This window comes from Amblyraja radiata, chromosome 23 (assembly GCF_010909765.2).
Source record: "Amblyraja radiata isolate CabotCenter1 chromosome 23, sAmbRad1.1.pri, whole genome shotgun sequence".
Classification (NCBI taxonomy): domain Eukaryota; kingdom Metazoa; phylum Chordata; class Chondrichthyes; order Rajiformes; family Rajidae; genus Amblyraja; species Amblyraja radiata.
The window spans coordinates 24,896,771-24,910,661 of NC_045978.1; the positions used below are offsets into that span (position 1 = coordinate 24,896,771).

Sequence of the window (13,891 nt, forward strand, 5' to 3'; positions counted from 1 at the left end):
TATTTCTGGTCGGCCCATTACAGGAGGAGGCTTTAGAGAAGGTGCAGAAGAGGTTACCCTGGATGCTGTCTTGATTATAGCGTATCAGCTGTACGGAGAGGTTGGGAAAAAAAACTTGGATTGTTTACTCTGAGCGTTGGAGTTTGAAGGGAGACCTGGCGTAGCCCAAACCATCTCACAAACTAACCTCTCTTTCATTGACTCCATTTAAACTTCATGCTGTCTCATCAAGGCCACCAGCATTATGAAGGATGAGTCTCACCCCGGTCACTTCTTCTTCTCCCATCGAGCAAGAGGTACAGAAGTTCAAAAGCGCATACCTCCAGATTCAGGGACAGTTTCTTCCCAGCTGTAATCAGGCAACTTAATAGTCCTCTCACCCACAGGAGTATGGTCCATGCCTTTCAATATTCCCGCTATGGATATTGATTTCTCTAACTTCAAGTAACCCTTGTTTTTCCCTCTCTCCAACCCTCCCCCATCCTAGTTCTCCGACTGGTGTCACTCTCCTCCTGATTAAATTTTTCTGATTGTATGCCTCATTGTCACCTTCCCCTCAGCTAACAATGAACTCGTCAGCATTTTCCTTCATCAACGTCCCCTTTGATCTGTCATTTTCACACCATACTCTTCCGTATCTCTCTTTGTCTCCCTCTCCCCTGACTCAGTCTGAAAAGGGGTCACGACCTGAAATATCACCCATTCCTTCTCTCCAGATATGCTGCTTGTCTCGTTGAGTTACTCCAGTATTTTGTGTCTATCCCTTTCGATAACTCTCTTGAAATTAAATCTGCTTCTTCTAAGCTTCCAAGCAGCCCATTTTAGATCATAATAATGCAACTGGTTAAAAAAAATAGTTACTTCTTGTTCTTTTGACAATTATGTCAAACCATGACTTTTGGTCACCATATTTGAAAATGGTCTTTAATTACTTTATCAATTTGTCCATACTTTTGAACATGTCTATGGCAATCTACCCAAAACATTCAGAAGAGAAAGAAGTAGGGATATAAGTGCGCTCTATGATCCCACAAGACTACTTTGTCATTCAATAAAATCTCGTCTTAGTTTAGTTTAGAGATACAGCGTAGAAACAGGCGCTTTGGCCCACCGAGTCTGCGTTGACCAGCGATCACCGTACACTAGCGCTATCCTACACAATAGGGACCATTTACAATCTTTACCAAAGCCAATTAACCTACAAACCTATATGTCTTTGGAGTGTGGGAGGAAACCAGAGCACCCGGAGAAAACCCACACGTTCACAGGAAGAACGTATAAGCTCCGTACAGTCACCTCTTGTAGTCAGGATCGAACTCGGGTCTCTGGTGCCGTGAGGCAACATCTCTACTGTTGTTCCACCGTGCCGCCCACAGCCTTAGTCGTTGGCTTTAGCTCTATGTTGATGGAACGTCTGACTCGGATTCTTCTACCTCTGTTGCTCCCCCCTCGCTGTGCTTTGTCCCAAGGTGCACTCCTTCAAGTATCATCAAACCCAATCTTCTCCAATGCTGAGAACAGTTGAGAGAGAGAGAGAGAGAGAGACTGAACACACCTGAACTTCCTGCTTCTTCTACACTCCAACATGGTCATCCATTCACTATCCTCAACTATGCTGTGCATTGTCCTGGAACTCTCGCCTTTTGCAATAGTTCCCGCTGCACCCGCAGTTCAGAAATAATGGTTCTTTTCACATTGGTATTGGCATTATTCACCGTCATCCCTCTCTGTGTCCCGGGGGTGCCTCCCGCAGCCAACCTTAAGCGTGAGGAAGGTAAGACCCCAGTTCCCCTTACTGGCCCTTTGTTCCTTGCGTCTACCGTCATCTCTCTCCACCCTCCTCTTGGGCTCTCCGGTTCTCGGCGATGAGCAGGATCAAGGCTTGGCAGCTTCCCTCTCGAGGACGGGTTACCAAGCTCCCCGGCGGGCGAGCCAGGCCTGTTGCCAGGGGTTACGCACGGCTCCACGGTCTGCCGCCTGCCACCACAGCCTGGAGACACAAGCAACTGCAGATGCTGAAATCCTGAGCAAAACACAAAGTGCTGGAGGAACTCAGCGGGTCAGGCAGCATCTGTGGAGGGAAATGGACAGATGACATTTTGGGTCGGCACCCATCTTCAGTCTGAGGTCTGGTCACAGCCAGAAACGTAGTCTGTCCATTTGTACAATGGTTGTGTCATCCTTTGCTAGTCAATGTTTGATTAGGAAAGCATTGATGTATATATGGTCTGAGGAAGATGGGAAGGGGATAAGGCTGGCTGGCAAAAGCTAGTTCTGACAAAAAAAATCATACTTTCCTTTCCACCCATATTCCTCTGGCTTTACATTTTACTTCTCCTTTTCTCTCCTTATTTGACACATTTTTGTCCTTCTCACCTTTGCCCTTTGTCACTTATTCCACCATCTTCCATTCAAACCCCCCCCTCGCCTGTATCCACCTATTGCTTTGAAGATTTTGACCCGCCCCCATCTCTCTTTTCCAGCATTCCCCCCTCCCTCCCACCAGTAAAATTAGTCTGAAGATGATCCCAACCAAAAACAGTGTCTGCTTATTCCTTATGGATAGGAACGATTTAGAAGGATCAGGGGCCAAAGCAGGCAGGTGGGACTAGTGTAGATGGGGCACCTTGATCGGCATGGACAAGTTGGGCCAAAGAGCCTGCTTCCATGCTGTATGATTCTGTGACTCCACAGATACTGCCTGACCTGCTGAGTTTCCCCAACATTTTGTGTTTTGCTCAAGATTCCAGCATCTGCATTTCGTTGTGTCTCCACTTTCAATTTCTGAAATGGGTGCACACTTTCCCATTATGTTACTGTAGAGGGAGCATTTCTCTCATCCATCGCTTCTGCACAAAGTGTACTTTCACCCACGAACACTTAAAAATTCTCCTCTCCGAAGAGTTTGAGATAGAAATTTGTCCACTGTTGGTTGAATTAATTACAGTACGCAATGCAGTAAAACACATTTACGTTAACCCACTTTCTCGCCCACTCCCTACACACTAGGGGCAATTTACAGAGGCTAATTAATCTATAAACCAGCATGTCATTGGGCTGTGAGAATCCGGAGCGCCCGGAGGAAACCCACGCGGTCACATTGAGAACGTGCAAACTCATCAGAGACAGCACCCGAGGTCAGGATCGAACATGGGCCTCTGGCTCTGTGAGGCGGCAGCTGTGCCACTGTGTTGCCTGAACACCCATTAAACTCTGCTGCTGACATTGGAAGTCAGTGAAGGCTGGCACACTGGCGTAGCTCTCACAGTGCTGCCTCAAACCTCCCTGGACTAAGATCTCCATGTTTTCAATGTAGAGCCTCCATATTCTCATTGTGATCCCATGGGTTTCAGCTGGCTGTTGTGAGCTCTAATCTTCCCCAAATCCCAAAGATGAGCTGGTAGGTTAATAGGCTATTGCATATTACCCAATTCTGCAGATAACAAAAACAGATAAGAGTGGGTGGCTCAGTGGCGCAGCGGTAGAGTTGCTGCCTTATAGCACCAGAGACCAGGGTTCGATCCTGACTACGGGTGCTGTCTGTATAGTTTGTACTGTTATTGTTCAATTTGCCTCAAACAGATAACAACACAAAAGTTAGTAATACAGTAACGTCTTTATTTCGCCAGGTGGGTGTGGGAGTCAACTCTTACAGTATGTAAAATACAGACTACAGAGTCTCTCTTTCTCCACACACACAGGGGTAATGTTCAATCAGATATTACCTGGGATTACCCTAATAATCAGCAATTCTATCTTACAGAGCATTGTACAGTCTCTTGCCTGTTAAAGTCAGAGGATTGACAGGTTCTTCCGATAGAGGAAAGGTTAGCCCATATATGGTTATGCTGAAGGAGCTATTTTTTGCAGATTCAAGCACTCTTGATTTTTGACCTTGTTGATTTATTTTTTGTACATTACACTCTATAGAGTAAAGGAACGAGTTGTCTGAACGTCTTTTAAATCATTTATATCATAGAGCAAAAACATTCATATTATTGTGCTGTAATCTCGCTAGTGTTGTAGGAGAAAGGTGAAAACATTCATGTTATTGTGCTGTACACTTGCTAGTGTTGTAGGAGAAAGGTTAAGCATTCATCTTATTGCTTCTAAATCCACAGCAGAATCCCTTTTGTAACTTCTAAATCTTTAAACTCGTTCATTACGTTCTCCCTGTGACCGCGTGGGTTTCTTCTGGGTGCTCCGGTTTCCTCCCTCATTCCAAAAACGTGCAGGTTTATAGGTTAATTGGTTTCTGTAAAGTGTCCCGTGTGTGTAAGATAGAACTTAGTGTATGGGTGTTCGTTGGTGGGTGTAGACTCGGTGGCTGAAGGGCCTGTTTTCCAAGCTGTGTCTCTAATGTCTAAAGCAAATGGTAAAAGAATCAAAGGAGAGTTGAAGTTCATGAGGAGTTAAATGAAATAAGGAGATGATCTGCAGGGAACTACTGGGCCAAATGAACTCCTTCTGTGTTGTAATAAGTAGCTAAAACCAAATTTTAGGCACATTAATACATTGCACACTTAATGCACTAAATAAAGGTCAGATTTCTCTCCCGTCTGACCAAATTAGTTAGAAAACAGAGACACTTGCTTGAGCAATGATTCATCCTAGATAACTTGATCCCATTCTGGCTCAAGAAAGTGAGATTCATATTTTCAAGAGGCTTTTAAAGCTGATGGAATGGCTCCAAGTGCTGTTAGACCCATTAATGTGGTTATGAACTGCAATCACAATTGGAAGAGTAGCAGCCAACTTGCACGAGAAGGTTTCACAACCCTTCTAATTTACTTCCATCTCTTTTTCTTTCCTCCTTGCTGACTGGGCAGGATTGGACGGGGCGCTGCTCCCGGTGATCGAGCTCGTGAATTGGATACGATCTGCGACAGTTTAGAGCGGTGGAGGGAATTGATGACATCACCTGGCCAGGGCGACCCCAGCACCACCGACCCAGTGCCATTGCCGGGACAACGGGCCTTTAAGGCCAAGTTAAGACTCCACATTTTAAACAACTTTGAACTTCAATGGTACAAAAAGATGGCCCTGGAAACGTGGCGACTTTTGTGAACTGCCTCAGTGTAACCTACTGTTCTTCCACTCTTATACTTGAGTATGATATTGTCTATGTATGGTGAGATTCTAACTGAACTGGGTGGGGGAGGGGAACAGCACGAGGGTGCAGCGGTAGTGTTGCTGCCTTACAGTGCCAGAGACCCGGGTTCGATCCTGACTACGGAAGCCGCCTGTATCGAGTTTGTACACTCTCCCTGTGACTGCATGGGTTTTCTCCGGGTGCTCTGGTTTCCTCCCACACTCCAAAGATGTACAGGTTTGTGGTCTAACTGGCTTGGTAAAATTGTAAATTGTCCCTTGTGTGTGTAGGATAGTGTTAGCGAGTGAGAGTCGCTAGTCGGCGCGGATTCGATGGGCCGAAGGGCCTGTTTCCGCTCTGTATCTCTAAACTAAACTAAACTGTATGCAAAATAAAAAAGAAATGATATTGTACCTAGGTACATGTGACAATAAAGTACGATTGACCCATCACTCTGCCAATTGTTTGGGCCTTCCTGTACTGAAGCCAAGCCCAGAATGATTCAGTTCATCCATCATTCTTAGCAAGAAGGAAATTCTACGAGCAGGTCATTGCAACCCTACACACCCAAATCAGTGAAAAGGTTGCTGCAGCTAAAGGATACAATGAACAATTGAGAAAGGATTGCGGTAATATTAGATGTGGAGGAGTATCCCATGCAGAATTTCTTACATTTTATGAAATAAATGCTTTTTCATGAACTTAGTGAAGCTGAAAAAAAAGATATAGTTGAATAAAGTGAAATGCACAAAAGCTTGAATTATGTTGATATAAGGCAGTAAGAATATACTTGGAAGAAACGTATCATGCATTGTGCAAACATCAGTTGCAGCGTTGGCAATAAATTATACAGGTGTTCAATGCAGACATTTTATATTAAACATGAAGTTCTTTTCCAAGTTGGGATCAGAAATAATTCTCAACTGCAGTAAGGTTAACTTTACTTTAGACTTGAGGTAGTGTGGAAACAGGCCCTTCAGTCCACCCCGACCAGCGATCGGACTACACTCGCACTATCCTACACACTAGGGACAATTTCCCAATTTATACAGAAGCCAATTAACCTGCAAACCTGCAGGTCTTTGGCATGTGGGAGGAAACCAGAGCACCCGGAGAAAACCCACGCGGTCACAGGGAGAACACACAAACTCTGTACAGGTAGCACTTGTAGTCAGGATCGAACCCGGGTCTCTGGCGCTGTAAGACAGCAACTCTACTGCTGCGCCATTATGCCGCCCTTAACAATTGAGTAAATTATCACCAGTAAATTAGGAGGAGATGGAGATAGACATTTCTTTATTCAAATGAATAATTGAAGGATAGATGAGTAGATCTTTTAAGGGAAAATTGGATAACCATTAGAAGCAGAAAATGCAATACTTTAGAGGAGAGAGTGGATGTGGTTTTGAATTATTTAAACACAAATGGTCTTGTTCTGTGCAACAAATTTAAAGTCTCTCCATAATTAAGTGATCTGGCAAGCCATTACAAAATGATGGGTGGTGCATCAAGAAATAACAACTCAACCCTGCACAATGCACATTTTATTTAAGTGTTTACTTTTTTTTTAATCCCCACATTTTCTGCCTTTTGATACAGGGTCATCAATGTCAGCAGGTATGGCTCACAGTAAAACAAATTTATAGTTACAAGGAAAAGCATCATTCACGCCTCACATCAGCACAGATGCATTTAAGAGCATTGTAAGGGAAGCTGGTGACACACGTGAGGGGAAATGGAGACATCATGCTGATGGATTAAATGGCGAGTGAGAAGAGTTTACTGTGGAGCATTCAACCCAACACAGAACACTTGGACGTAATGGACTGCTTCTGTGGAGCACTTTCTGTGTGTAAATACATCAATCAGGATGCTATATGGAGCAGTTTAGCCTCTGCCTTAGTTCTAGATATTAAGCAGGGAGGTTTTTGGAGTCGTTGTTACAAATGGTTTGTGCCCCAGAATTAGGAAAAATCTTCCAGAATTGTACCTCTCAACTGCTGTGCACCTAGATCCTCGGACTATCCTTGATCGGACTTCACTGGCTTTATCTTTATCATGTATCTGTACAGTGTGGATGGTTGATTGTAATCATGTATAGTCTTTCCGTTGACTGGTTAGCACGCAACAAAAGCTTTTCACTGGACCTCGGAACACGTGACAATAGACTAGAGTAAACTAAATTATACTGTAGGAAAGTCCATCAGATGAGAAAAGGAATAACATTCACTGTGGTGTCTCATAAGAATGGCCATCTTATAGTTGTCATTAAGTTCTAGAGAAAATGTTGTGTGTAGTGGGCGAGGGTAACAAATGAACTGGCAACGTTTCCAGCCTGTACCGATGTTCCTCCTCTTAATACACAAACACACTTTCATTTAATGTTTTAAAGTATGTTACTCAGTTGTAATGAATTTTCCTGTGAGTTTAATAGGAACAGGATATATGCAAATAATCTAGACACTAGATCCAGCTGCTAACTTACCCACACTCCTGACACAAAGTGCTGGAGGAACTCAGTGGCTCAGGCAGCATCACTGGAGGGAAATGGACAAGATGGTGTTTTAGGGCGGCACCCTTCTTCAGACTCGTGGAACGGAACATGGTCCCGAACAGCGAGGTCTGAAGAAGGGTCCTGACCTAAAACGTCACCTATTCCTTTTTCTCCAGAGATACTGCCTGACCCGCTGAATTACTCCAGCACTTTGTGTCTGTCTTTGGTATAAACCAGCATCTGCAGTTCATAGTTTCTACATTTTAACAAATGGCACCTAGCGCCACTGTACTGTCATGCCAGTTTGAAATTCGGTTTGCTTAAAACGATTCACAATGGAAATACAGAGGAATGCAGGGATTTAAGATAAAAACAGAAACAGCTTGAAATTCTCAGCCGGTCAGGCAGCATGTGGGGAGAAGGAATCAGATGCATCATTTCAGGTTAATGACTTTCATTGGAATTCGAGCTAAATCTATTTTTGTAACGTCCTGGTGTAGAATGTTTGCTGGCCTACAAGTTCACAACACAAGGTCTGTCTGAGCTACTGAAATTAATTTTATCAAAACCCCAAGCCTATGAAGGAACTGCATGTTGGAATCTTTCTTCCTGATCATCTGTATATGACTTGCATTCATAGCGAGCTTGTGAATGACACCAAGTAGCCTATAACACATGTTCGGATGCCAGTAGTGCAATATTCTTGTCTACATTTCAGTGGCCAAATGAAGCTAAGTGCTGGAGTAACTCAACGGATCTGGCAGTATCTCTGGAGAACACGGATAGGTGACGTTTCGGGTCGGGACCTGCACTCTAACCACCCGCGGGCTTGAACAATGACTCCGCCGATCCTCGCCTCTCCTCCTCCGGCCACCAGAAGGCTGGGGCAGTCAACTCACCTGGATTCCAGGCCCAGTTCCAGACCGAGACAAATCCCAGTTCCAGATCGAGAGTCTGGACGCGAAACGTCACCTATCCATGTTCTCCAGACATGCTGTCTGACCTATTGAGTTGCTCCAGCGCTTTGTGTCCTTTTGTGCATTAACCAGCATCTGCATTTCCTTATTTCTACATATAAGTGGGTCTGTTTTCACCCCATCCATTGACATGGAGGCATCCATGTTTCCCCAGCTATGTTTTATTGCAAAGCTGTCTGCTAATTTTTCTCAAGGCCCCTACTTGTGTGGGTGACTGAATCTCCCCACCCGACAAACTCAATCACATATCCAACTAACCTTGAGCCCTGATTCTATCCTCAATGGTCCTAATCCTGAAGAGCCCCTCCCCCTCCCAAAGCCTAATCTTGGCAGCCCCTCCAACTTTTGACCTTACTGATTTCCCAACAAAATCGCATTCAAACTTTGACCATCCCCAGGATTACAATCTTACTGGCTCCCTTCCCATACAAACTGTAGCCCCATCACTTCCCTACACTATCACGTCTTCCCACTCGGACCACAGCACATTGGCAACCCACCTGACCCCGTGCACATTCAGTGTGAAAGACATTTGTGCAAAGATGCCTTGGGCCTCGAGTGCAACAGAATTTCACGGGCAGGAATTCATGGAAAGAAACTGGCACTGTTTGTTCTCAATGCTGGGTTACTTAAACCCACCTTGTCGGCTCCTGAGAATCGATAAGCCGGAAAACACTGTACAAGCACAGTGGGCGGCATGTCTTTAAAAATAAATAAATAAATAAATACAGGCCAACGTTGAGCTATTTGGCACCAGCGACTGAGAAATGATTCCGTGAATCACATGCACAAAATGTGTATGCACGTGCTGAACTGCGCTACTAATATTCATTTAGTTTAGTTTAGAGATACAGCATGGAAACAGGCACTTCGGCCCACCGAGTCCGCGCCGATCATCGTTCACACACTAGTTCTACACACTCCCTACACGCTAAGGGCAATTAACAAACGGGAAATAAACCCGCACGTCTTTGGCATGTGGGAGGAAACCGGAGCACGAGGAGGAAACCCCGGTGGTCACAGGGAGAACGTGCAAACTCCACGCAGACAGCACCTGAGGACGGGATCGAACCCGGGTCTCTGGCGCTGTGAGGCAGCAGCTCTACTGGCTGTGCCACTGTGATGTCTGATTTCTATTGACTGTAACAGTATCCATCTTCAAAGATGGATTTTCACATGCACAAGTTAATACATTATGAATTTAGCACAGACAGAAGAGGAAGTCAATAGTGTTTTCAATGCCAATAGTAAACCCAAGGCCTGCAACATAATGTAACTCCACCTGGGTTGGGACAAGGGGAGAAGCAACAGGAAAGTCACGGGGAAATAAACTAGATGGATATGTTCTTTCTTCCTTACAGCATGTTTGATTATACACTTCAGATAATGATGCTCAATAGAAAAAGTAAAATCAAAAATAAAGTTATGTTAATTCACCAAAACTGATTAATGATTGCCTTATTGGAAGTGAACATGTCAGTTACCGTATAGTGAAAGGCCTGGATAGAGTGGATGTGGAGAGAATGTTTCCACTAGTCTGAAAATCTAGGGCCATTGCCTCAGAGTCCAGAGGCCACAGCCTCAGAGTCCAGAGGCCATAGCCTCAGAATAAAAGGACGCAGCTTTAGTAAAGAGATGATGAGGAATTTCTTTAGCCAGAGGATGGTGAATCCGTGGAATTCATTGTCACAGACAGCTATGGAAGCCAAGTGAATTGATATTTTTAAGATGGAGATTGATAGGTTCTTGATTAGTACGGGTGTCGGGAGTTATGGGGAGAAGGCAGGAGAATGGGGTTGAGAGGGAAAGATAGATCAGCCAAGATTGAATGGCATCGTAGACTAGATGGGCCAAATGGCCTAATTCTACTCCTAGAAATTATGAATTTATATCATTGACGTCACAATATATCGATGACTTCAGGTTACAGGATCTTCTGGATCTTCGGGATCACTGGACACCAGAGGACATAGGTTTAAGGTGAAAGGGGGAACATTTTATAGGAATCTGAGGGGTAATGTTTTCACACATAGGGTGGTGGGTGTATGGAACGAGCTGCCAGAGGAAGTCGTTGAGGCAGGGACAATCGCAACATTTATGACACAATTAGACAGGTACATGGATAGGATAGATTTACAGTGATATGTGGCAAATGGAACTGTAGTATGCGTCATGTAGATTGGTGTGGGCAAGTTGGGCCGAAGGGCATGTTTCCACGCTGTATGATTCTATGGAAAGCGGGGGAGATGGGGGAGGGGCGAACGCAGGCGAAGGTTTGCCAAGCAAGTATACATTTTGCAAATGTTCCGAGGCAGAATGACTTGCAGTGTATATTTTAACTGCTCTTTAGGTTCCAGTATAAACAACACTGGTGAACCACAGAAGGTAGGCCATCTTAAGTTAGAAACATCAAACTCAAGAAGGCTAGACACAACATGCTGGAGGAACTCAGTGGGTCAGGCAGCATCTCCGGAGAAAAGGAATAGGTGACATTTTGGGCCGAGACCCTTCTTCGGACTGTGAGTCACGGGAGAGGGAAAATAGAGGTGTGAAACGGTACAGAACAAATCAGAAGGGTCTCGACCCGAGACGTCACCTCTTCCTTTTCTTCAGAGATGATACCTGACCCGCTGAGTTATATTGTGTCTATCTTCGGTGTAAACCAGCATCCGCAGTTCCTTCCCACAAACTCAAGTAGGATTCTGATTCTCCTCTTTACTGTTTTCCAAGACTATTGTTCTCTGCAACTAACCTTTGTCTCTCATTTTTGTGACTTCACAGCGAACCAAAATGACAAAGGAAAAGAAGGAAAGACAAACAGATATTGGCTGAATTTTTGGCTAGGAGATAACAGCCACCGATGCCTCGTTACTCCGGGGGTCCTTGGCACCAGTGATGAAGTCATTGATCCTCTTGGCGACATGGACCAAGGAAAAGGAGTCTTCTCTCACCACCGTGTGATTTCTCTCCATGAGGAATTCCACATCTTCCTCAGGGAATTCATCTGATTGACAATAAAGAGTTGAGTGTTACGTCATGGGATCAGAGGCATTTACCACAGAAGAAGGCTATTTGGCCCGTTTTGTCCAGGCCAGCCAATGTAGATCATACATACATCTGAATTAGGCAGCAAGAGACAACCACTCTGTCCCTCGAGCCCCACGAAAATGTCATGGCTGATTTACTTGTCATCTGAACCCCACTTTTCCAGCTGTCCCTTGTGATTGTCATCACCCACGCATGCTTATCAAAAATCTATCTACCTCTGGCACAGTGGCACAGCGGTAGAGTTGCTGCCTTACAGCGCTAGAGGCCCGGGTTCAACCCTGACCATGGGTACTGTCTGTATGGATTTTTAGGTTCTCCCTGCGACCCATGGGTTTTCTCCGGTGCTCCGGTTTCCTCCCATATTCCCAAGGCGTGCAGGTTTGTCGGTTAATTGGCTTCTGTAATTTGTCCCTAGTGAGTAGGATAGAACGAGTGTGAACGGGTGATTGTGGGTTGGTGCGGAATCGGTGCGCGGAAGGGGTTGTTTCCACGCAATATCTCTTAACTAAACTAAACTAAACTGAAACTAAACCTAAGCTAAGCCTAGACTCTGTCTTATAAATAAAACAGTCAGATATTCTACATCCACTCTCTATTGGGGAAAAGAGTTTCAAAGCTCTTGAATCTCTGAACGTAAAAGGTTCAGTCCCATCTCAGTCTTAAATGGGCCACACCTCGTTTTTAAACAGTGATCTAATTCATAGTCGATGAAAAGAAATATAGGATGATTAGGCACAGAAACAGGTCCTTTTGCCAATCGAGTCTGGGCCAACCATTATCCATCCATTTATACTTGTCCTATATTAATCCCATTTAAAAAAAAACTCTCCTGACATTTTCATCTACTTCCCTCAGATCCTGCTACTTATCGACATGCCTAGAACAATTTGCAGCAGCCAAATATACCTCCCAACCTGCATGTCTTTGCGATAGGGAGGAAACTGGAGCACCAGGGGTACGTACCGACTCTGTCCAGACAGCACTCGAGGTCAGGATCGAACCTGGATCTCCGGTGGTGCTTGGCAGTGGCTCTACCAACTGCGCCACTCTGCCACCCCCAGTGAATGTCGACCCATGTACAACTTAGCTACAGCTTTTGGTTGTGAATTCTTTCGGCACCTCTGAAGTTCTGGGATGTATGTTACAAGTTCATTCGTCGTAGGAGCAGAATTAGGCCATTGGAACCATGGAGTCTCCTCTGCAAATTCAATCATGGCTTTCTTCCACTACCTCTTACCTTTAGATGAGGAGGACTTTCTTTAGTCAGAGGGTGATGAATCGGTGGAAGTCATTGTGGCAGATGGCTGTGGAGGTCAAGTTAATGGATATTTTTAAACCGGAAATTGACAGATTCTTGATTAGAATGGGTGTCTGGGGACATGGGGTGAAGGCAGGAGAATGGGGTTGAGAAGGAAAGATAAATCAGCCACGATTGAATGGTGGAGTAGACTCGAGGGGCCGAATGGCCTAATTCTGCTCCTAGAACCTATGAACTTTGGGATGAAAAGATCCTGCATCTTACAAATTACTCCCAGAAACTTCTGCCGTTGCTGCACCTCCGTCATTCCTGCTAGGGTCCCTTCCCAACTTTAGCCAGTTCCTCCCTAATGCCTCTTTCATCCATTGGAAATAACTATTAGCAAAGAACAAAAGATGGTTTTAATGTACTTACTGTCAACAAGCAAAACATCTGGCTGCAGCTGTGCGTAGAGTCGGCCAAGGGCAAGGCTTTCGTTCAGAAGCTTGTGGAAAGAGAATACGTTCAACAAAACCTGTATGGATGTAGGACAAAGACAACATTATATGGGTGAATGAGATTTTTATTATACATGGAATTCCATAGTGCCTGCATCAGCAAAAGTCTATTCTGCCCAATTATCCATGAGCCACTCCCTGCCCTCCTTTATCCAATGTTACCTGTTCGTCAGGACAGCAGAAGGCAGCACAGTGGCCCAGCAGGTAGAGTTGCTGCCTCACAGCGCCGGAGACCCGGGTTCGATCCTGACCTCGGGTGCTGTATGTGTGGAGTTTTTACATTCTCCCTGTGAGCGCGTGGGCCTTACAGAGTCATACAGCGTGGAAACAGGCCCACACTGACCACATTGACCCGTCTACACCGGTCCCACCTGCCAGCGTTTGGCCCATATCCCTCTAAACCTATCTTATCCATGTACCTGTCCAAATGTTTCTTAAATGTCACGATAGTCCCTGCCTCAACTATCTCCTCCGGCAGCTCGTTCCACACACCCACCACCCTTTGTGTGAAAAAGTTAACCCTCT

At 45.0% G+C, this 13,891-nt stretch overlaps 1 protein-coding gene across 1 annotated transcript in view; it reads right to left on the reverse strand.

The window, feature by feature from the left end:
• Window positions 1–6,371: 6,371 nt before the first annotated feature.
• ggt7 (gamma-glutamyltransferase 7) overlaps window positions 6,372–13,891 on the reverse strand; it is a 47,376-nt gene continuing 39,856 nt past the window's right edge. Inside the window, exons 15-16 of the mRNA XM_033041855.1 lie at window positions 13,284–13,383; window positions 6,372–11,567 (exon numbers count right to left, since the gene is read on the reverse strand). Of these exons, the coding sequence (XP_032897746.1) occupies window positions 11,404–11,567; window positions 13,284–13,383 (264 nt within the window). The 3' untranslated portion in view covers window positions 6,372–11,403. The remainder of the gene's footprint in view (window positions 11,568–13,283; window positions 13,384–13,891) is intronic.